At 39.3% G+C, this 24628-nt stretch overlaps 1 protein-coding gene across 2 annotated transcripts in view; it reads left to right on the top strand.

The window, feature by feature from the left end:
- The window catches only part of sema5a (sema domain, seven thrombospondin repeats (type 1 and type 1-like), transmembrane domain (TM) and short cytoplasmic domain, (semaphorin) 5A), a 127480-nt gene that overhangs the window by 11336 nt on the left and 91516 nt on the right, over positions 1-24628 (top strand). For both annotated transcript variants that reach the window (XM_040127508.1, XM_040127506.1), the window contains exon 2: positions 19297-19508. In XM_040127508.1, coding sequence (XP_039983442.1) covers positions 19361-19508 — 148 coding nt within the window. In that variant the 5' untranslated portion in view covers positions 19297-19360. The remainder of the gene's footprint in view (positions 1-19296; positions 19509-24628) is intronic.

Below are 24628 nucleotides of genomic sequence, written 5' to 3'. Positions count from 1 at the left end.
GGGTTGGAAAACTCCATCGTCATCGTTATACCTAAGGGTGGAGGGGATCATTAAGTTGTTATTTATGTGCTGTCTGCTGTTTTATCACCTCCAGACACAGTCTTACAATGCAGACACCCACACTCACAGCCCCAGAAGAATAACATAATTGTATGAGGCAGCCAGAGGGTCCTGTCTAATAGAAAAAGTGCAGACATTAACAGTCTGGCGCAGCTGTAGACATGGCTAAGTCACTGTTTTTTTTCCCCTTAGACTCATTTACACCTAGTGTTTATGTTTATTTACATGCTGCTCCCAGAATGAACCTTCACATCCAGATTTTCTCCAGTTTGAGGGATAAGGTAGCAAAGTGGAAGTTTTTACAGGCAATTTCCCGTTTACAATAATAGTACTTTGCTTGATAAGCCCGGATAAAAACGCATCCCAAACAGAGTACTTGAAGCTGCCTCTTGACCAATTTTGGCTTCTTCCCCCACAACATTTTCTGTTTGTGAAAACAGAGACATAAGGAGTAGAGGTGGACTAAGAAACTAAAAGACAGGGTGAATTGGAGTAGAACTGGATGTTAAACAGATCTGCACTGTGTTGCACCTGGAGCTGTGGCTCCTTTGAAAGACCATGTAGAGTCAGTTTTCTGGACACCGCAGTCCCAGATACTCCGAATTCCAATGTTCCCCTGGCGTTTCTTTTCCCTTTAGTTTAAAAGAGGGGAACTGTTGCTCTTCTAGCTGTGCCTGACCGACTCACCCTTTGCCTGTTCCCCTGTTGTTTTCATGTCCTGATTCAATTACCTCTATGGGACTACTCCCCTGATGCATGACATAATGGACTGGACTGCAGAGATGTGAGGAACTGTAGTTTTACGGCATGTGGTGTGTGTTATTTATGGAAATCCCACTCCTCATAGCAAAGCCACACTTTCTAGCCCTTCTTTCCTTTCTCTGAAGTGCCTCTGAAGTCCTCAGTCCTTTTCTTTCTTTCCATCTAAACTCATCTTCTATTAATCCTTTCCTTTGTCCTCCTCACTCACTGCTGCCTTTGTTCCTGCCTAACCTCTTTAACACTCTCTCCAACCTCCTCTATCCTTGCCCCATACCCTAATTTCAGTTCATCCAACCTCTGCTCCTCATCCTCCCTTGCATCTCCTTCATCCTTTGTTCCTCTATTCCTCTCATTATCACCGGCCTCTCTCCAGTAATCTACCTCAAGTGACCCTAAACGACTTTCTTGCCTCTTCTCCCTCTCCAGTCTTTTGCTCCTCTCTTTACATTTTGAAATGCAGGTTAGTGTGAGACTGAAAGCATTTCGTCATCATGTTTCAGTCTTCCCAGACAGCCGAGTTGTCTGGAGGCTCCAAGAATTCATTGGTAGGCACAGAAATAGGTTCACTTGTATGCACGCTCATATGGACATACAAAAGGAAAATATAAAAATATATGCATATATATAAAATATATGCATATTTTCACATGCTCACTTGAACAGAAATAATTTACTCAGCAAATATATAATAAATATGCAGATGTTCAGCTGGGGCAAAAATAGCAGTACAGTTATAAGACACTGTCACACGCATACACTTCAATTTGTTCTGAATTTGTCCACTGACTGAATGCATCTGAACAATACAAATCTGTATAACCATGTGATGATCCGCTTTTGGATCTCTATGAAGGTGGAGAACACTGTTTGCATTGGTATAATAGAACAAGATTGAAAATAAGAAGAGCTGAATTCCTAGCTTGTCTTGTCTGCTAGTATTTCACTACAAAAAAATTTTTTTAACTTTCTTAAAGTTGGGAATATGGTAGACATTGCAGAATTATATGAGGGTAATCAGAAATTATGCAGATCTGTGTTAAACACTGCTAAACTACTGTAATTCCGCCACTTATGTTGACACTGTAAGGGGAATTTTTGTAACTGTCCAGCTGTATTAAAAATAAAAGCCCAAATTAGCCTCACATTATACAAAAAGCATGATTATGATGACTCTACTTTGGAAGTTGTCTCTTTTAAATCGAATGAGCTTGTCTTGTTTAAGATGGAAAACTTAAACAAGACAAGTTCTTTAAGATGAAGATAATACAGAGAAATATTGTGGTCAAATCCAAATGATCCCAAGACCCTACAAAGAGTTCTCACAACATCTCAAGCTGGAATTCTGCTTCTGCAGATATACACGTAAATGTCTTTGTGAACCTACACAGAGAAGAGTGTTATGAGTAACCGTAGGGTGCAGAGGAGCCAGCGCACACACAAATAACAACATGTCCCAAGTGATCTTGTAGGAGAAAAAAGGAAAATAAATTTCTCTTTAAGGCACTTAATGCTGTTGCCTAGCTTATCATGGTTCCATCCATTGATGATGTATTGCATTGCAAAACACTAGCACTAAAAATAGTGATTATTTTCATTACTAATTTATTTGCTGATTATTTCTAAATTTTGTCTAAAATGTCAGAAAACAGTGAAACATGCTCACTATGATATCCCACAGCCTGAGGTTATGTTTCAAATTCCTTGTTTTATCCAACCATTAGTCCAAATCCCGAAGATATTTAATTTACAATGACATATGACAAAGAAAAGCTACAAATCCCCATATCTCAAATTGAAATCAGAAAATGTTTGACATTTTTGCTTGAGAAATGACTTTAAAATTAAACACCTATTAAAATGGAGATAAATTTTTAGTGGATTGACTAGCCGACTAATTGACTGATCATCAGCTACAAAATGCATGCACTATCTTCCTTCAGGGGTATAAAAGCAAGACGCCTTTGCTGGCATAAAAAAACATAAACATGCACATATCATGTATGCAAAATAGAGGAAGAGACATGTATATACCAATACTTTCTGTGAACAACACACTTAAAATATAACACAAAAATCGATATAAGGAAGCATAGATGGAAACTTGCACTTGCAGAGGAACTTGCAAGTAAACAAACTGATACAAGTGGGTCAGGTACACTCACACTGACAAAAATGCATTTCAGCATTAATAGATACATTTGGGTCAGGAAGACAGCCTTGCGCACATACAGGCTTTAAGGGGGTGAAGAAACCATGCACATAAACACAAAAACAAACATATACAAAGAACAGGAACAGGAACATCTGTTTTTGGCCTACGATCAAGGCCAGATGGACCCCAGGGCTGGTGCATCAACAACAGTAAGAGACAACACATTAAATGCACCCAGTATTCTTGCGACTGACCCCTGGGGATTTAGGGCTGTTCGGGGGTATTAATCAGGAGCACAACCTGGTATTGTTATTGTAATGGCATAGGAAGGTATTTCCAAATTAATACCTGCGATCATTTTGGTGATATTTAGGTCAGTCAACCAAAATCCAAAGAAATCAGTGTCTTGTGTGGCTCTTAGATGCTGTAATGGTTGTACACTGCATGAATTTGCATTGTGAGGGCAAGCTAACCTTTTTACCTTTTTTTCTTTCATCTCAAGCAATATGAGACAGAACCTAAGCATAGAGTGAATTAATATATTAGAGTTAAAGTGATGATATTCAACTTTGATGTTGAGCCATCAAAGGCATCATAAAACTGCATGGTTCACAGGGGCAGCGTTGCACTGTATTGTATATTTAGCTGTGAGCTTAAATTAGACTTGTCACAGCTATAGAAACACTGCCATACCAGCTTGTGTGTTTTTTCATCTGTCGGGGACGCTGGTGTAGCTGTTGTTGATGGTATTGTTTTTGCTACAGGGGGGGAAATATGGCAGCATGTATGCATTGAAAGTAAGAAAAAAGGACGAAATGTATAGAAAAATACAAAGATTGCTGGTGTGTGTTTGTTTCTATAGTCTGTGTGTTTGTTTCAGCTTGTCCTTGTGTGAGCCTTCATTTCAGCAGACAGGGCACAAAGCACCTTGCCCATACCTGCTTAATCCAGTTAGTAGGGTAGCCTGCAGCTATGACTCAGAGAGTTAATACTGGCTCAGCTTCTCACTTTTATCCCGGAAACCTTAGTGTTTCCCCCACAAAACTCATTAAACACCAACATAAAGCCTGAGGCCACTCAGTGCATTTACACACATATACACACCTGCTCTCCTACTGTATACCTGCTGACACATGCATTCTTATAACAATTATAGACCATCCACCCGCCTCCTAGCGAAATGAAGGGGTGAGTTTTTGATCATTCTATCTTTATAGTTTTACTCAGACGAAAAAATGTTAAAGATATACTGCATCGTTTGTTTGATATGTGATTTGTTCTGACAGATAGTGTTTGTGATCACACATATAGTGTTCAGATTTTTTTCGGGCTCACAGGCAGACAGACAGGATGTGTATTCTCACTCTTTGTAGCCTCTACTCCCTGTCACTCTCTGTTTTTTGGAGGGAAGTGATGACATATTATCAAAGTGATTTCTATTTGTTACATGGCCCATTTGGGTCAATTAAAGGATAATTGTTTTGTGTTGTCATTGTTTTGGGGGCACAGTGGCACCAAACACCAAAGACTTGCAATTAACTGTCTGATTGTGATGTCCTCAAATATTCACAAATGTTCTCATAAGAAGTCTTAAAAGGCTTCGTTGTGGCTGCAAGGCAGTTATGATATGAGCTGAAAAGAGCATTGTTGTTTTGAATGTGTGTGGTGTGTGTGTGTGTGTTCGTGTGTGTGTGTGTGTGTGTGTGTTCGTGTGTGTGTGTGTGGTGCGTGTGTGCTTACAGTATACGCAAGCTATTGTGTAAAAGCACTAATATCAGCCCCTAATACATAGTAAATTATTTTTTAATATTTATTAAAGTCACCACAGGTAGGTTTTACGTGTTGATATTGTGTTTGAATTTTTGTAAAGTAACAACATTATCATAAAGTAGTAAAACAGTTGGAAATACAACAAGCTCTATTATTTGATTTCAAAGTAAATTCTACCATTATGTATTATGCACCAGATTTGGCAAACAAGTTGTTGTATCGGTCAATTTCTTGGTAATGCTACAATACAATCTGCAAGGCACCTATATCCCCAACTGCTCCCCAGACACTGCAGCCTACTGCTTGGGGTGTTTGTGTGTGTGTGTGTGTGTGTGTGTGTGTGTGTGTGTGTGTGTGTGTGTGTGTGTGTGTGTGTGTGTGTTCACTGCTTGTGGATGGTGCAAATGCAGAGGTCAAATTCCTGTGAGTAGACACACATGGCCAATAAAGGATTCTTCTTCTTCTTCTGAAAAGGCTAGCACCAATCCAAAAATTTATCTCCCAGTATCAATTCCAGTACCTCTGATACCAGTGCTCTCTTTCTCCCAAATCTAAAATCCAAAAATAGTTCCTCACTAGATGAAACTCACATGGATCATTCTTTTATGAAATTATGTTGTTAAAATGCATGAACCTTGGATAAATCTTTTACTGTAGCATCACCTGAGGGCAGACACACCATCATCTTTAACTTGTCAAGTATATTTAACACATACAGTTTATGCTGTAGGATTACTGGTGCACTGTAGATGTACAGAATAGACCTTCCAAACATTTCTGAGCCGATGCTTCACTCAGTTTCTGGCAAAAAGTGTGGAAATGCATTGTTTGTCTTAATCACGTGCTTCTGCAGGTCTTCATCTAACCAATTCATCTGTGTACAGGCATGTACTATTTCTTCTGTTCCATCACAAACCAAAACCAATCTGCTAAATTAACGCTACACAGCCCCTATGTAGTGCTTTTAGCCATGCTAGTGCCTCTAGGGATGGCAGTGTCAGTTTGTCATTCCACCTCATTCTCCACAAATATTTGAAGTTTTACCATGAATTTTGGTACAGATACGTATGCATGGTGTTCAAAGGGTGAATCTTATTGACTTTGTTGATCCTCCAACATTTCCTGTAGCACAATCTGTAGGTCAAAGTTCTCACTTATATTTAATTAATCCATGAAATGTTTCTGACTTTCTGACAAAATTAAATTATACTTTTAGACAAACTTTACAAAATCAATCCTTTGTTACATTTGCTACTGCAAATAGAAATGTTACCACTTCCGGTTCACTGTTTCACTGTCAAGGTGTGTGCGTATCTTTTCTTGCCCCTCTGTGGTCTGTCATTCTTCTGTCCATGAGGGGCGAGAGGGTCATTCTTCTGTAAATATAGTATATAGTATTTAGTAGTATACCGGTAGAGTGGATTAACTGTGCAGTTCACGCTTTCTGTCTGGAGTTTCATGCCTTTAAAAGAGGGCAGAGTGTCATTGATCAGAGAAAAATACAGTGTGGAAAAATTACAGTGAGACCTGATTAGGAAGAGTGTAGTCTGATGCGCGAAGAGATCAACATTAATAATGACAACCGGAGAAAATCTTTGTGAGCCTCTGTTTTCTATTTCCCGTGTCTCCCCTCCTGTTCTTGTCTACAAAGTGTGGCAGCTTCTCAAATGGCAGCTTCTCAAATGCATCGCCCCCCACAGGGGGGTGCTGTACACAGCACAGTACAGGCTGCTGTGAAAGTGCATGATATGTTCTGAACTTTATGGATTCCTGTGTAAATGCTACAAAGAGAAATTTCAATTCCACAGCTACACTGGCAGTAGTTCAACCTTAGTTTGGTTAACATGCGCTATTATTTTCTTCATCACCATTAGCAACTTCCTTAAATGAGGGCAAAACCCTGATTTAACCAGCGTTTCTTCCTTGGCACGATGTCAACTTTTGCTCTAATTCGTTTCTTCCTGTGACCTTCGAAGTGGCATTTATAGAGGAAATCTACCTGCACAAAGGCTTTGTCACAGTGGTTAATGAGCACATGGTGAAGGACAATGTGGTCATTAAGACTTTGGACATAAGCATGTAGATAATGGCATCTATTGATGTGGGTGAGATAATGATGGAGTCATATGAGGTGTGGTCTTAAGCTTTATACCTTACGGTAACACAGATGTGTCGACTTTGTTGAGCTTCAGTGTTGGGATAAAAATATGGGTTTTTAATGCCATCAACTATCGTTGTTTTATAAACAGAGTGTGAGTGGTGAATATTCGTCCTGCACAGTGGAGGAGTGAATTAAGGTTAGTAAGTTCTTTTGAACAAAAAATGAATAAAAAAGAGGAGATGTTGGCTTAAGCTGCCAAGCAGAGTTTGTGTAACATTTTGCAGAGGTTGTGATGAACGAAATGTATGTTTGATTGACTTTTTCACCATTTTGTTGCAAATCACTGGGGACAGTATTGAAGCAGCCTACAAATAATGTCCTCAAGTGAAAAACTCATTATACAGACATCATGATGCAGCTATGTAACGATGGACAGCTCCCCATCTATTAATATTATTGCTCACACTCTTCCTTGCTTTGGCAGTTTACCCCTGCAAAAAAACAGACTGGCCTCTCTCATGGGGAAAATACACTGGATCACACAGAAGGAAATGCAATTACTGGCTCCCAGCAGATTCCTAATCACCGAGCCCTGATGTTAAAAGTTAGCCTCTTTAATGTGTTGAATTTCAAAGACACGGCACAAATCATTTGATTTGCCCGCTTCCATCTTCACAGGATGTAAATAAGCTTATTAACCAGCAATTTTTAATATATGCATCCCATGACCTCCAGAGGAGCTACTCACTTTATTCAGATAAGGTCGTGAACGACTCACCATTGAAATTAATTTATTTACAGTGAATGTGTAATTAACACTATGTTGGTGTGCAAATTTTGACAGCAGGTTGGTTATGTTTGTGTGTGAGTGTGTGTGTGTGTGTGTGTGTGTGTGTGTGTGTGTGTGTGTGTGTGTGTGTGTGTGTGTGTGTGTGTGTGTGTGTGTGTGTGTGTGTGTGTGTTTAAGGTGCACCTGAACAATCATCAAACTTCCTACGACTCGAAATTTAAAACTAATGGTTTAGTGTTGCCACAATATATTTCTTAATGCGCAGATGCTTGCAATATGTCATTAGCTGTTCCTATGAAAGTATGTGTATGTACAGTATGTGTAATATATATCAATGCAGAATCAATATGTTTCAAGGGGTGCACCTCCTAATTGTACCACTGACTAAAAATTTCTTCTTCTGGACTCCAACTCTAGTAGAAGAATTACTGAAGTAGTACATTCCTTAGTCAGACAGAAGCTTTTGCCTTAGCATGACCTTAATAGAGCCAGAGAGACAAGTTGCCCGGAGCTAAGGAGTGCAGGATGGTTCTGAAAGTGCCTGAAGTCTCTGGTGTCTCTGTTTTTGAGGAGGCTGTTAGAGTGGACTAGTTCATTCAGCTCTTGGTGAAACACAATCCTTCAGACTCCTCACCAGCACACAGAACAAGAAAAAGCGGGAGACAGACAGAGGGAAAATGAGAGAGGCGAGACAGAGGGAGATAGGCCTGCATCTTTTTGCCTGGTCTAGCAGAGACATGATCACATTGGATGCTTGCAGGCTCCGTCTTCGACTCTGCTCCTCTTTTGTTCCAGTTTACCCTTGGGAGCCATGTTCAGGGAGACGGAGACTCAGGCAGGCACACACATGCACACACACACAAACACACAAAGAGGGCTTCTGCTACATCCTTTCTGTGTTAAAACAGCTGCCATTAACCAAAACCATATCTGCCTCTCATTAATGCTATAACTTTCTGCTATTGTGCCTGTTTCTGGAGTTAAAGGGGCAAATTACAAAGGCCAGGCACTCAACAGACACACACAGACACACACACATGCACATGCCCGGGTAATTAATTGGTTCCAGTGGAGCCAAGAGCTAATTTACTATCCTTCCCGCCACATTTCTTTAGATAAGAAGAGTAAGACGAGTCATCTCAAGGCAGCTTCCTTGTGGCTCTCATCTGTAGTTCCTTTATGTGTGTTGAAATATATTTGTGTATGATTTTCTATTTCTGCCAAAGACGTGGTGGTTGTTGTTTTTCAGGCATATAATTACTGAGCTGTAGGACTTAGCAGACTGTTAGGCTTGTCATCTTTGATTGCAAGAAATATAGGAAGATAGATTTCAGTATACTGTGAGTTCACTTCCCTGCCCCCTGCCTCCATTTGGCTTTGACTGACTGCCAGTGAAGGACTGGATTTTAAAAGAAAGAATAACTGCTTTTCATGTCATGCAGTTTGAACACGAAGTGCTGAAAAAACTACAGCTCGCAATAAAGGTCACTGACTTTGTTAGATCAAGCCCACTAGTTAAGAAAGTAATCAACACCTTTAGTAAAGTAAAAGTATAAAATCTACAGTGAAGTAAACTCCACTAAAGAAAAACTACAAAATTACAAATTTTAACTCAACTCTTTCTTCTGTTTTATTTATGTAGCACTCTACCCACAACAAGGTTGATGCAAAATGCTTTACAGTGCAGAAATGTAAAATGTTTCTGCACTGAACTCATGTAAGAAACACCTTAATGTTTTAGCTGATCTAATAATTCCAAATCTTACAGTATATTCAGTATATAATACACTTTTAAAAATAAAAACACAGTGACAAGAAACAGACATGCTGGCTGTCTCCACTCAAAATACTATGAATGAGGAAAGGTCCAACCTTTCCTCATTCATAGTATTTTGCCATGTTTTTTCCTTCTATGGAAGTTTAAGTTAGAACAAATTAGAGGATTTTTATAGGGTCACTAGAAGTTGAGCACAATTTAATCAATATATATAGAGAAATAAAGTACGCATATGAAAACTTGCAAAATTGACATTTGTTTGAAGCCAAAAACTTATCTGTTACATTAGCAAGTTTAAACTTGAACTTTTCCACCATCCTTTAGTATTAACCTATTTTATGCCTTTAACCTGCAATAAATGATTTCCTCGCAACTCGTGATCCATTGCTATTGCAAAAACAGTGATTAAAGCAGCTTTAAAGTAACTGGTCCATAAAGAGTACAATAATAAAATGTACAATATTTAGCTTACCTCTGAATATAGTCAAGTATAGGTATAAAACCTCACAAGATGCATTCAAAATTATTCTGAAGGGCAGTACTCAAATAAGTAATAATAATAATATAAATAATGTACATTTTTTACTTTCCACCTCTGCTGTAGAAGATTCAGCAATACATAGTGTAAAGTTTAAATCTCTTTACAGTTACAGCAAGTATAACGAACAAGGTTTAACCTCCCCTGCAGTGGAATCAATCTGTAAGAGCTTTCATCCATCATCCCCCGAGTCATATTCTGTCACTGCTAAAGCTGATATGATTGATTACAATATTAGTAATTGGATGAATGAAAACTGCAATACTCTGTGCGGAACAAAAAAAGTCTCCATTGACTGATTTCACATTGTCAACTGAATGAGAGGAATTCACTCTTGGATGACTATAATGTTCTTTTCATTTAGAGTCTGATTAGCATCAAGGTAGCATTTCATGCTTCTGTGAGGCGCGTCTGTGCCCTTTTGGAAGTATAGATCAGTGAGCTGGTGCTGTAGTTACTATTTAGCCTTGATATTGGCAGAGCAGCGAGTGTCCTCACTTTGCTTCTTCACCTCAAAGGTGCAGAAGGCAGGTGTGTTTGTGTGAAGTCAGTTTTAGACTTGTCTGTGCACAGCTGTAGACAGTGATAGTGTAATTTTTCTCCCAGTAAGACAGTCAGCTACCCATTAGCCAAGCATGTAATTAAAGCTTTAAAAATGTCACCATTCCTCAGTGCTGGCCTTATGCCCCTTATCGCTGCAGTCCCAGGTGAGTTTGTATGTGCCAGTATGAGCACATGAGTTTAATGTTTGTATTTCCTTCATGTGTGGTGAGTTATTTTGTTGTAAGTCTTGGGCCAGCTTCACATCACTGCCTGGATCAGGTGTCAGATGACATCTTTCCTCTCGTCTGGGTTGGCCCTGCTAATACACCACACAAAGAACAAAAGCTTTGAATCAGGAGAAATCTTTGATGCCAATGCATTACCCAAATTTTTTCAAACATCCAGGAGGGGATTTTTTTGATCATCTCCTGGGTGAAAAAAATGTAATCATATGCTTGGAAATCAGTTTAGGTTTTGGGGTCTGTGTAATCTTGAGTACTAGCTGTTATGTCAAAGTCATTGATGACTTTTGAACTGAAGAAGTACCCTGAAATTCTATATAAGAGGGCTGGCAGTAAGATAACTCTTGCTTTCCTGTCAGAGAGGTAACTTCATAGTACCTTGCTGAGGTTGTTATGGAAATATCAACTCTCAGTGAGATGTAGTTTTGGGGACTGTGGTGAAAAAGTCTTGGTTTCTGTCCTGAGATTTATGGCACTCCAGCGCAAGGTTGTTGTGACAACTTGCTCCCTGTGAACAGTGCTTTCTTGACACTGACAGCAGCTCAGACAGTAGCCTGAGGCTCTGGGCTGTGTGTCAGAGCGGCTGTCTTAACAGCTGATCAGTGCCTGGTCAGCCACAGGATTTTTCCACAAACTGACACTTTGATACACACATTTCACAGCAGCAGCAGCAACCTGGCTCTAGACGTAGAGCTAGAGCTTGTGGACAAGTGTTAATTGGTAGTGAAATGCAGAGAATGTGCTGTTCATAGATCCTAATGAAAATTTTATGTTATTTATATTCAAAAATCCTTCAGGGTCTTCACTCCAAGGAAGCATTAAAGGAAAAGTTCAACATTTTTGAAAATACACTTGAATTGGATGAGAAAATTGATACCGATCTCATGTCTGTACGCTAAATATATAGCTTTTGCCAGCATGATAACTTAGCATAAAGATAGAAAATGGAAATGGGGAAACAGCCAACTTTACAAAATCTGCCTACCAGCACCTCTAAAGCTCAGTAATTAACACGCTGTATCTTGTTTGTGTGTAAAAATGACAAAAAGCCATTTTATGGAGGGGGGATAATTGTCAGCGTGTTGGATAATTTCTTGGCCGGAAACAGTGACTTCCTTGAGTACCCCCTGGTTGCCTGGCAACTGCTCAGAGCCAAGAAATTGTCTGACCCATAGTACTCAGAAAAAAAAGTGAGGAAGAAAAAATCCTCACATTTGAGAAGCTGCTAAATTTTTGCTCAGTATATTTGACAAAATTATTTATGTAATTTGACAAATCATTAAATCAACATTTCTCCTTTAAAGGAACAATTAGCTTTCTTGCTGAGAGTTAGATGAGCAGATAAATACCACTGTCAAGTATGTAGGCAAATTATGATGCCACTGCCACCAGCCAGTTAGCTTAGCCTGATCTGTAAAGGAAAATTGACAATTTGTGCTTTTAATGTGTTAATTAGTGAGCCCTAGAGATGGTGGTTTGACTTTGCTACCTTGGGACAGAGCCAAGCTACCTATTTCCAGTCTTTGTGCTACCTGAGCTAAGTTAGCCGACTGTTGGAGATATTTTTGTATTTACAGTACAGACATGAAAGTGGTATCAATCTTCCAATCTAACTCGCAGCAAGAAAGCAAATAAGGGTATTTCCCAAAGTGTCAACTTTTCCCTGAAGAAGATAGTTCCTAAAAGAAATTAATAAAAATGAAAAGATTACTTATTGCATCTGTGCGTCAGTGCATTTTTATAGTACTGTTGCCAAAAGCTGAGAAGAAACCAACCAACCAACCTCAGAAATTATTAATTTTCTGTAATTATAAAGGTGGCTATGTAGGCCACAAGTCCTGACTCTGCCTTACATTGACCTACTGTAAATTTTTAAGTGGACAGTTTTGAAAGCCCTGCTCTGTATTCAAAGGGTTACCCTGCCAGGCTTTCCGTAATGGTTTAGTCACAAGCCATATTGAACTACGTCCAGCAATCATGGAAGCAGGAAGACTGGGCCAGGTCATTGCTGGTAATTGCTGTCTAGTGGCGTGTGAGAGCTTTTCACATAGATGTTTCTCTCTTTTCAGGCATGATGTCACATTTTTGCCACATATTGCATGTTTTTGAAGCCTTCCCTTGTCTGGAGTTCTGTTGTGTAGACACACACGCAAGACTGCGTTCAGGCACGTGGTAATGCATCAGCATGACTTCTAGAGGATAAGCGAGTTGAGTAAAAATAACAGCAGGATTTGGGAGCCTCTGGAGAGTTAGGGTGGGACTCGGATGAAATTGCTGGGTGTTTTTAGCAAGGCGGCAGAGAGAGTGTGTGTTTCTGAGACTCAGTAAGTGTCTGCAAATGTGTGTGATGTACTATATGTCCCAGAGTTAACTGGACCAAAGCTGTGGTCTTGCAAGGACCAAGGCTTGTGGTCAGGGGAGTCTTCAGGGCTGGTCAAAAAAAGCCTTCCACCTCAGTACACACAGCCTTTGCTGTGTTTAACATTCATTGTGTTTTTCAGCTTGTACAAAAAATAAAAAATACTAGGGGTATAGGTGTGTACAACCATTACTCAGGAGCAGGGGAGGGTGACATTATCCTAAATTGACCCTGAGACTACCTACTGTAAAAGTTTCAGCAGGAGTTTGTAAACTTCGAACTAAGTTGAGTACCTGCAATTTTTCAGCCTGCCACCCGAGAAACTCTCTCCTGTTCCATGTCTCCAGCGGCTATGTATCATCGTCTGTGCCCCTCTTTATACACAGCAAATCACACCTTTCTGTTTTTTGAAATCTTTACAAACCCAACAACAGATTGGAATCTCTGAGCATCGTTCCAACAGGGGAAAACAGATCTACTCAATTCAATGTTTATTCCAATTTGGAGCTGTTTGTGGAACAGATTGAAATTCAGTTTGAGGCAAATTCTGTGCAGGGAAAGATATAGCATTACACTAAAGAAATATGCATGCGCAAACAGACACAAGAGTACCCTGTCACTGTCAGCTAGAATACATTGTATGTCAAAAGATTCACTTTTCAGTGAATGATAGTAATAATAATAGTAATAGTATTTATATAGTATATATCATAACATAAATGCAGCACAAAGTGCTTTACAAGAAAAGGCAATAAAACTAAAAGACAGATGTTTAAAGAAAGGACACATTAAAGCAATAAAAGACAGTAAATCAGTAAAATCCAAAAAAGATAAAAAAGAGATAAGATCATAGAGAGGTAAAAAGTAATCCTAGTAGTAATAGCAACTGATAGTAGAAAAAAGCAATTTTAAGATATAAAAACCAGAAAGTGTTGTAAAAGAAATATCAACTAAAGGTTGAATTAATGAAAAGCAAGACCATAAAAATAAGTTTTGGTTCATGAGTTATTAGCCAGAAATGCAAAAATCCTTTGTTACTTGTTGGTATATTGGTGCAATTTTTTAAAATAGGTTTAGGGCTTGATTAGAGAACCTATGTACTACGTTTGATGTTTTTAAGATGTATAGTATTCAAGAAATGGAAAGAGAAAAAGTGAGATTTTTTCTACTGATTTGTGCAAAGACAGATGTCAATACAATGTCGGATGACTACTAAAATACATAATGCTGAAGTTATAATGGCTGCGTTAGATTTGATGTAGTTTTTGTGCATACCATTTTAAAATTGTGGGACTAGTTATGCGATTAACAAGTGGAGGAAAAATAAAAATCAGGTTATTAATAGCAAAGTAATATATATAATTTATAGTATATAAAACACAACAACATGCTTGCATATGCCACAATGTATGACTCTTTTTTTCTCATACACACAAGTATGATGACTTATTCAATCCAACTGCAGAGTAATTTTGGTACGGAATAAGGAAGCTGGACTGTGAAATGCATTCTAGGCTGGAGAGAGAACTGAGAGAGCTGTTTACTCAGTGCTGTGTGTATGTGTGTGTGTGTGTGTGTGTGCGTGACACAGAGAGAGAGTATTTGTAAGAGCAAAAAAGACAAACTGCACATGTGCACATTTGATTTGATCAAAAGCCGCACTGTGCACCACAGATAAGGTTTTGAAACAAACAAGCCATCTGATCCAAGTTTGCTTTTCAGTTCCATTCATGGAGAGATATGAACATTTCTGCACGCAGAATTAATCTTCCCTCTGATCTGAGTGTCACAGAGCGGAAAGGACCCTGCTGTGCAGCAATGAGCCTTTGATGGCAATATCGTTCTCCGTCATCCTCTCTGTCACCCTTCACTGAGTCCATGAGACACCCAGCGGACGGAGGTGGACTGAAAGCATAAACAGTGAAGGAAAGGTCAATGAAAGGTAGAAAAAGGGGAGAGAGGGGCAGGGACGGAAACAATAGAAGTTTGAAAAATCTGACAGTTGGCAGTTAAAAAAAATCCTCACTACAGCTGATACAAAGATAAGTCACTCAGTTGACCACTTGGGCTGTCAATCATGTTGTGTTTTATGCAGCAGTCATTCACTCAGTCTCTCTGTCAGTCACTTAGTTCGTTATTTTGTCAGATCACTTTTCATTCAGTGTTCTAGCCTGACACTCAGTAGGTCTATTTTGTTGGTAACTTAGTCAGTGAATCAGTTGTTCATTTGGCCAGTCAGTCAGCCATCTGGTAAACTGAGTTTAGACTTTTTTTGTTGGATAGTCATTTGTTGAGTCAATCATCATTTTATTCTTTTATCCTTCAGTTATTTAGTTCAACCATAAAGTAATGCGTCAGTCTGACATTCATAAAATCAGATAGTCAGCTGTCCTTTTCAGACAGACTAACAACAAAGTACAAAGCAAACATCATTTCTTTGCGTGCTTTGGTCTAAACACAAGATGCCCAAATCATGGACAGAGACACAGAACAACAAACAAAAACTGGCAATAACCCACCTGATAGACAGAGTGATAAACAGGGAAACTCCCAATAAATCACATCCAAGTGTTCTGCCTAATAAGCATACAGCTATATAAAGCACCTCAGTAGTGTCTTTGTGTGCTCTGGTCTAAAGCAAAGTCTGGGCTGATTTTTACTGGTGTGTGTCCTGTCTGCCCAGAGGAAGAGAGAGAGAGAGAGAGAGCAGTGAGAGAGAGAGGCATCTATCAGCAGTGTGGTGTGACCCCGATCTCACGCTCCCCCTTATATGTGAGCGTGTACGCATGCATGTGTCAATATGACAAATACAAAGCCAGCATTTATTTGGAAGTCTATTCATTATGTGTGGTGTAATTTAACCATCATGAAGTCCCCCTCAGACAAAATCAATAGTGGTGTTAATATGATACTCTCTCCACTTGTTACCGCAGGAAGATTTCAATTGATTAGTTAGCTGAGACCTCAGCTCCCAAAAAGTGTTGCCTATAGAATTTGATATTGAAATTTCAACCAGTTTTACCTGTTACTGTAATGGGTAAAGATTACTGTACATATCAGTTCTCAAAATTCAAAAGATGGTTGTAATGTTGTTTTGTATGTCTTGTATTTACCGTCATGTATATTTCTCCTATAATGTCACATGACTGCTTTACTGTGTATAAAGGTGAAAAACAACCTCAGATATGACCTGATGAGGTCAAGATAAAATAAAAACAAAAAAATGAAGCAAGGCATATTGATGATCAGCTGTGTGTGTTTTAAAATCAGAAAAAGGTAATCGCCGCTTAACACCATTCTGCATAATGTATCATACTATACTATAATATCTGCTCTGTACATGCATTTCAAACATCATTTATGTTTAGTTTTTCTGTGACTTGGGTTCCCTCTGCTCTGTGCCCCAAATGTACTGGGATAATATCCATCACCTGGTCCCAAGGTGATTTCAGTGTGTGGATGTGCTGTAAATGCACTGGTAGTGTACGAATGTTCTTGTGTGTCCGTATTTGTAGAGGTGTGTAGTTTAGACCATCGAACAGCACTGAATGTTGTCCCAGTCTTCTCCCATAGGATCAGTCACTGGCTTGTGGTGAGCAGAGAAAATAGGATCCACCAGCGATCACTTAAGGGGAATGAAACAACAGTTCAAATGGCTCGGTTTTAAATCAAGTCATGGCTTTCTGTGACTGACATTAGAAGGCATAATGCAAATGCATGTGTGGGCATAAATCAGGTTATCTGAGGGTCTTTAAGGTGACATATGTATTTTTTTAATTTATGACTTAAAAATATTTACAGTATCTTAGATTGTAGAGGTCTTAATTGTTTTACTGTGTAATGACAGGTTTTCATTACAGCTCATTTTCATGCAAATACAGAAAAGGAAGCATTTTGAGATTCTTTAAGTCCAGATGTAGAAAGTAAGGCAAAAATAATAAGGGTTCTCTTGCAATTCGACTCTGACATTAAATATGCATTTTCCTACATTTTGTTTTCACTGTTGCTTGCAAAAGTAAAAAAAAAGAAAAGAAATTAAATTAAATTAAAATCTAAAAAAAAAAAAGTGTTTTCTGAATATGCACGTGTGTTTGTATGCACATATGTGTGGAGGTATGTGCGAGCGGACAGGAGCTCATATGCAGAGCTGTAACAGAAGAAACAAGGTCAACAAAGAGTGCTCAGCTCCCTAGCCGCGGCTTCTGCTCCTGTCAGCTACCTCACTGTATGTGTGTGTGGGCTTAAGTGGAAATGTCTGTGTGTACTGGAATGTGTGAGTACCACAGCCCATTTAAATCTCCGACCACACACACACACACACACACAGACAAAACTGTAAAAAAATCACTAATCTCATTTCCTATGTCAAGTTCACCTCTGTGCCCAGCATGAATGCAGGCATAAAAGTTTATGTATGAAAATAACAGGAAGAATGTCCTAGCTAACAGACGACCTGGGGGAAATGACTTGCTTGCATTCAGCTGCAACAGGTTAATTGGAGTTGTGGTGGGGAAAAAACAGTAAAAAACTGTCAAGGAAACTAACAGACAAAGTAAAGTGACATGTAAAATGACAGAGTGACTAAAGCGAAAATGCGTAGAGTATAGAAGCTGACGTGTGAACTGTCAAGACGAGAGAAAAATGGAACAGAGAGCGGCTACTGGCAGTGGCTGTCATTTGCTTTCCCTGCTATGGATAACAGGTGTTGGACATTACTCTGTGGGTGAAAGCAAACCACATATCCCCACTGCCTGTGCATTTATACATTGGACTTTGAATGAATTCCATAAAGGCCCCAAGGTCATGAAGCTTTTTCATGCTCACTAAAGGCAGAGTAAACTTTCCATTGCAGGTGTCTTATGTTCTATCCCAGAGCCACTCCAAGCTTTCCAAGGAGTATTCATACTTTAGAGAGAAATGGAAAGGAGTTTTGTCTGAGGAGAGCACATTTTTACCACTTCATTCTTTCGTAGCTCAGTTTGTTTGTTTTGGGGTGTTGTTTTTTTTTGCAGTTTGCAGATTTTTCCATATTTTGCTGTCTTCCCACAACAGGTGCGGTATTAATAGTTTTTGCTCATATGCAACCTACCATTCACACTAAATCAACTCTGTCATGGAGGGAGGATTGTTCTGTTCTTACTCTACAAAAAACACATTTTTCCACTGAGTGGACAACAGATGAAAAGCCCATTTCACATCCAATAAAATAATAAGAATGCTTCACAGGGTCAGTTGCAGAATACATTTTCAGATATGAAAAAGCTTTAGCAAAGCAACATTGCCATTACTAGCCCTTTACAGCTAAGATCTTCAGAATCTTTACTCGCTCCACCACACATGCTGCTCATACTGTAGTATACAGTCAGGGAGGCTTATTCAACCTGTGCACAGTGTAAATAGTTTCTGGTAACAGCATGACATAATGATTAAAGTAATGATGTAGATGGTCTAAAAAAGAAATCATGAACAATTGAGTTGAGAAAACAGCTTTGTTTTTCTTGTAGCAAATGACTTTTCCACGAAGAATTAATCTGCAGTAAGAATATATTAGCATTCAGCAATTTGAGGGTATGCGTGAGAAGAGATACATATCAGATTTACAGCAGCTATGGGATTTAATTGAACCATGAGGATTGCTGTGCAGATGTGCATATATATATATATATATATATATATATATATATATGTATCTCACCCATAAATCACACAGCACACATGCAACAATTGCTGCCCCTCATCATTATAAAAAAACAAAGCTCCTCTGTAGTTGGAATAAAGACATGCTCAAAGGCACATAATCTCAGATATTACAAAAATTATACACATACACACAGACACACACATTAGGTGTTTTCTGGCAATGCAGAGCCATGTCTGATTCATAAAGCAGGTGTCAGAGGTGAGAGGTGTGAGGTCTCTGGGTGCCTACGAGGAGCACACACACTGCTGTTGCTCAGCAAAGCCACACTATACAATTTTTTGCCAATATCTCTCACACTCTCTCTTCTTTGTACCGCTCTCCCTCATTCCTTTTGTAAGGATTTACTTTTCCTCCTTTTTTCATCTCCTGCTTCAAGACTGTAGCGATGCAGAGGTGCTATAGTGTATTAAGATTTTCAGTGCTTGGATTAAATCAAATCCACCCGAATCCAAAGCCTTTGTTTAAACCCAAATCTGTCTCTTTCTCTTTCCATCTCTCCAGGTGTGTCTTTCCAATGCTCTTGGCCCTTGAGGCCTGAGGAGAAGTGAGCCAAGATCAGGACCCCATGGGACTCCTTGCTACCCAGCATGCACTGCTGCTGCTGCAGTGCATGCTGGTCCTGCAACCTGCAGGCGTGGTCAGTAGGAGAGGGCCAGTGCTGCTGCCTGAATCACCCTGTCACAAGACAGAGCACCCACTCATCCCACATTCAGGTAAGAGTTCAAACAAATACATACAAACACACACACACACCAGGGTGAAATCATCAATACAGCTCATTAAGTTTTCATTTCCCTCCATAGTTACATGTATATGAACTTTTCTGAATGCTGTTTGTAGTTATTTACATCCTTTCATTCTACATCCATTTCTCCCTCCCTCCAGTTGTCACTCTAACCCCAATCACATTCTTTCCTTCATCAACATCTACTTTCACTCTACAAGTGAGTGACAATATATGGTCTACAAGATTTGTAGACCATATATGGTCAGTTTATCAGGACATTTGGTTTATCAGCACTGGAATGTTGGGATTGCATGTTGTTGTGTACAAAATGAAAATTAAATATTATCAGTAGTTTATTTTGTAGAAAGTAATAAAGGTAATCTGGAGTAAAAGCTGCAACCTCTAGAAACTATTGTCTTAACATTTGATGCTTGAAAACATAAAAGGTGGTAGTAACCAACTCTTACTTCCATTGCCTGAATTATGAAGCTTTTGCCTCAATCTTTTAGCACAATGTCATGTATGTAGTCAACAACTGCATGTTTAAGACCCCTTGTATAAGATTCTCTTTTTCATTGAGCTGGAAACATTAAAAAGTCACCCAGAGTTGTATAACAAGTTAATGTTAGCTTAATTAGCTTGCCAACTACAGCTAATACATTCTGCCAATCTGCTGCCATTTCAGCCAGCAAAATTGATGTCTGTTAACTAGAAATGAGGAGCCTGCTTTTGTCTACCTCTGCTTGAAATCAAGTACCCAGTTGTTTAAACCATTGTACCATTGTTTTAACAACAGTAACTCAGTTAGAAAAAAAAAAATGTCTTTTTCCTTCCTTTATTCCTTTCCTTTCCTTTTTTCCTCTTTGTTTTTTTCCTCAAGACAGGAAGCAGACACAATGTTCCTCACATGCCTTTACTTCATGGCTCTGCAGTTTAAGATACAGTATATTCTGCATCAGACTTCATCATCCTTACCCTCTCTTACATTGCTTTTGAACAACTAAACTCTAGAGAAATGCTGTCAAATTTGGTCAAAAGGAAGTATCAGTAGAGATCAACGCAGTTCTGTCTACCCACTGCGAATCAGCAAAATGTCATTGAGCTGTTTTCAGTCCAGCAGAGTCCCAGTTAGATAATCACATAGCATTCTGTCTTGGAAAAAAATAACTGGAGGACCAAGGCCACTGAGTGTGTACAAATATCCATGTGCATGCAAAAACTCATCTTCAGTATAACTGCCCAGCAGAGACACAAGCAGTCTTCCTCTACAACCTTGTCTCTCTCTCTTACTCTGTCTTTCTTCCCAGTCGCTTCATTGTTAGCTGAGGTGAAACTCTTCCCTCTGTGCCGATTGAGTGCAGTGATGATGACTAACTGCCCAGCTAACGTGATATGTTCCCGCCTTGTGCTTTCTGCGTGAGGGGGATTGCACACCAGCCAGTGGGTCAGCACTGGTCAAATGCTTTTGTGTTCTCTAATGTGCCAGAATGGCCCATTAAGCTCCAGTGGCTTAATGCTTTGGTTGAAATATGGGAGCATTAATAAAGAGGGTCGACATTTCAGTAAGCAATCAGACAAGGTTCACTAACACAAAGGCAACTGTACAGAAGAGAAAGGAAAGAGAGAGGAACTCAGAGGCTTCACTGTCTGCAGTTCAGTGTCTTTGGTCTGAGGGGTTAGCTGTGATGATACACTGGTTTCTTACTGTAGAGAGGTAGATAAGAGAGTCTGTAGAAATATTAAAGTAGATGTTGTATAGTAAGTATGCTAAATTTTGATGGTGGAGGTCACCAAATTGAAAAATTCTTTCTTAATGTCTACCTCCAGAGGACATAAGGCTTGTGCGCATGTTCAGCATTGAGCTGATAATTTACATTCTGATTTGGCGGTTATTTTCTCATGTTGCTACTATACGAACACCTAACAATGTAGTTTGTTTCCTAGAGCATGGACTTTCAAAGTCTGACACCCCTTCGCTCTTCCCCTTTCAAACTTACAGAACAATGTGTTTCCATCCATCATATTTCTTATTCAAGTCTTGGTAGCTTGTTGATGTTAGAAGCAGAAAGATGTTGAACACAATGATCAGCTTTTCCTCACTTCTTGTAGTTGAGTGGAGAAAAAAACAACTGTTTGTCCATTTCCCATGGGAATCAAAATAAGCATGACTGGTCCATCTTCCCACATGTCAGAGGAAGTTGAACCCTTCTCAACATCCCCAGGTCACGCCGTTGGGAAACTTTTTAGTCTTGAGTCATGGTGGCTGGCACCTAGATGATATTTCACAGTTCAAATCACAATGAATGTGTGTCCCTGTCATGCCTTCAGTGTTTGAGTTAGTTTTGCTCTTTTGGGAGTGTTAGGTTACATGCTAAACCAGAAGCTGTCAACTGAATGCCACTCATACACTGATCAGCTACAACATTAAAACCAGTTACCAGTTTTAACTATAAATAGGTGGAACTATTTTTCATAAAATTAAAATGCACTGATCCAGAAACATGTACAGTATGCATATACATTTCATTGGCTTTTTAAAGCTGTTGACTCCTGAAGGTTCCCCAAAAGTTTCTCACAAGCTTGTTAAGTGTCTGCACATTAGTTCTGTGGCCCTGGTAGTAAAGCTCTAAAACACTGCAGACTTTGGGGACAGAAAGTTTTCTTTTAACACAAGAGCAATCCTTATACATTGTTTACTTGCTTTTTTGCAATAAATGCAAAAAAGCTATGAGTCATTACAGTTAGGGAAGGAAAACCAGTTTTTAAACCAATTATCATTCTCTTTTGTGAGTCATTGTGTTCCATGTAATGTAATGTTCTGTTGATGTTGAGAATGTGAATGTAATCTTCAGCTGAGCTGGGAGAACTACAAACAAATTAGATAAACCCTTGTGGATCACAACAAACCTACACTCCCACTCTGCTCAGGGAAAACCTTATCCTTTTGGACATACACAGACATACATTTAGAGCTCGTGCCTAACTGTACTGTTGTTTAAAGGTATAGTTTGACATTTTGGGGAATACACATTCATTTTCTTGGCAAACGTTATATGAGAAGATTTGCATTACACTTATATATGAAACTACAGCAAGCAGTCGGTTAGCTTATCTTAGAACGGAGATTGGAAGCTACAGGAAACAGCAAGCCTGGGTCTGTCCAAAGGTAAGAAACCTATCATTTTCAGGTGAAGGTTGGGGATGACAGTAGGGTGAAGGGTATTTGGAAGTAAAAGAGAAATATCCTGCTTTCCTTCAGTAGCTTGTGCAACTGGACCTGCAGCTACTCTATAGATGTGGCTCAGCTCACTGAAACAGCCCAAAGAATCAGCTAGCCTGGTAAAAAAAAAAGGAGTTAAACAATACAGAGCCCAAAGAGTGGTTGTGACCCGTCATGAGATGCCAAGGTCAAGGTTTGACTGAGAGTCTTCCAGTGACAGTATATCTTTCTCCCCGTGTGATTGTGGCCTGACTGTGGAAGGGTGTGCCCCAAATGGATCTGACCCCACAGGGGATGGTGGTTTTCTGACTTGGCACAACACTTGACTGACAGAATTGCTACCGTGGTGCAAGGATGCTATAGTCTAAAGACTGCTTTCAGCTTTGTATGGTGATTTTAAAAATATAGGGTTTCAGAAAAGAGATGCACTGTACAGTTCAGCGACAGCACTTCAAATGTTTATCCAAAAGGTACACTTGCTACGCTTTCACGAAAACAGGTCTGAATATAGCTTCAGCAGAGGTTCAATGTAAATGCCTGCATTTACAGGATTATTTTAGGAGGGGTGTTGAAAGACTGTATCCCCATTTCTAGAGAATATGTTTTAGCGAGTCCTCTGATCAAGCATTGGTAGTGTTATTATAGCTCAAAGCCCCGGAGATGTACTGTATTAATAAAGTATTGTATTTGACTAGTGTTCCTGGTTGTAGGCTTGAAGGCTTTTAAAGGTTATAAACTGTGGTGTAAACAATGCCTTCACAGGCCAAACTGAGGCTCATGTCTTTGAGAAGTGGAGTTGTTTTACAGCCACAGAAAAAACTCAGCTTTTATCATTCCTGAATGGCTAGCACATCGTTAGAGAGAGGGAATTGAAGGCAGGAAGATAAACAAATGGCATCACAGATTTCATAAATTTAACAGGCTACAACTAGTATCAGACATCCTTTAATTACTCATTTGATGATGATTCTTTTAAATTTAAAGCCATTTGAGGTCTTTGACACTAACTCTGCTCTATTCATGTACAAGGTCAGCTATGTTCTAGAAATGTTTTATTTTCATGGCTCACAAGCTGCCAGTTAAATGAAAAAGGACCTGCCCATAATTTTGGATTTGCATTTCTTTAATTTACTTGTCACACGTCATTTCCCTACATTTTCATCTTTTTTTTTTCAAGTGGCCAGAAGATATCTGATCATGTTGCTAAAAGGTTGTCTCTTCTCCTGCACCCCTACAACCAAAGGACACCATTGCTAAATACACATTAGATTTAAATATTTTATTTCACAATTACTTGTGGCTTCACGGTGGTTTTTTTTGCATGATTAACTTGCTGCCCCAGGGCCACAGCACAGCCATGGTAATTTGAGTTATAACACTTTTAACTGTAAAATGTGTTTGTTTTTCTTGCCCAAAATAACAAAATAGAGAAAAAAAACCTTCGAGCACAGAGTCATGCTCGAAGGTCTTAACTGACTTTGCCTTTGTCTTTAGATCAGCAGCTGTTTGTTTTTCAACTGCTCGGTGTAAATCGTTTCCCCACATAAACTTGACCAAATAGCTGCCATTCTTTTGCTGGCCATTACCACAGGGCAGAATTTGAGTGAGTATCTACTGCCACCCTCTATTTACACCTCTCACAGAAAAACCATTCATGTTTCAGAATTGGTTCCACATGTTGCCATTGTTGCTGGCCTAGCAGTACTGTAGAGCAGTATCTTTGAGCACTGGCAGACTGAAGACTGGCGTGGCCTCTGATGCTGGTGTAAATATTTATATATCCTGTCATTTTGTCTTTGTGTCAACTGCGTTGTGTCAGAACGGAGAATAACAAACGGGATGTGAGTGATGTTCTATTTTGAGGAGGGAGACAGGGGCTAAGGGGA

This window comes from Xiphias gladius, chromosome 5, assembly GCF_016859285.1.
Source record: "Xiphias gladius isolate SHS-SW01 ecotype Sanya breed wild chromosome 5, ASM1685928v1, whole genome shotgun sequence".
Classification (NCBI taxonomy): domain Eukaryota; kingdom Metazoa; phylum Chordata; class Actinopteri; order Istiophoriformes; family Xiphiidae; genus Xiphias; species Xiphias gladius.
The sequence above is the reverse complement of the archived record's forward strand: the minus strand, read 5'-3'. Positions and strand labels throughout refer to the sequence as shown.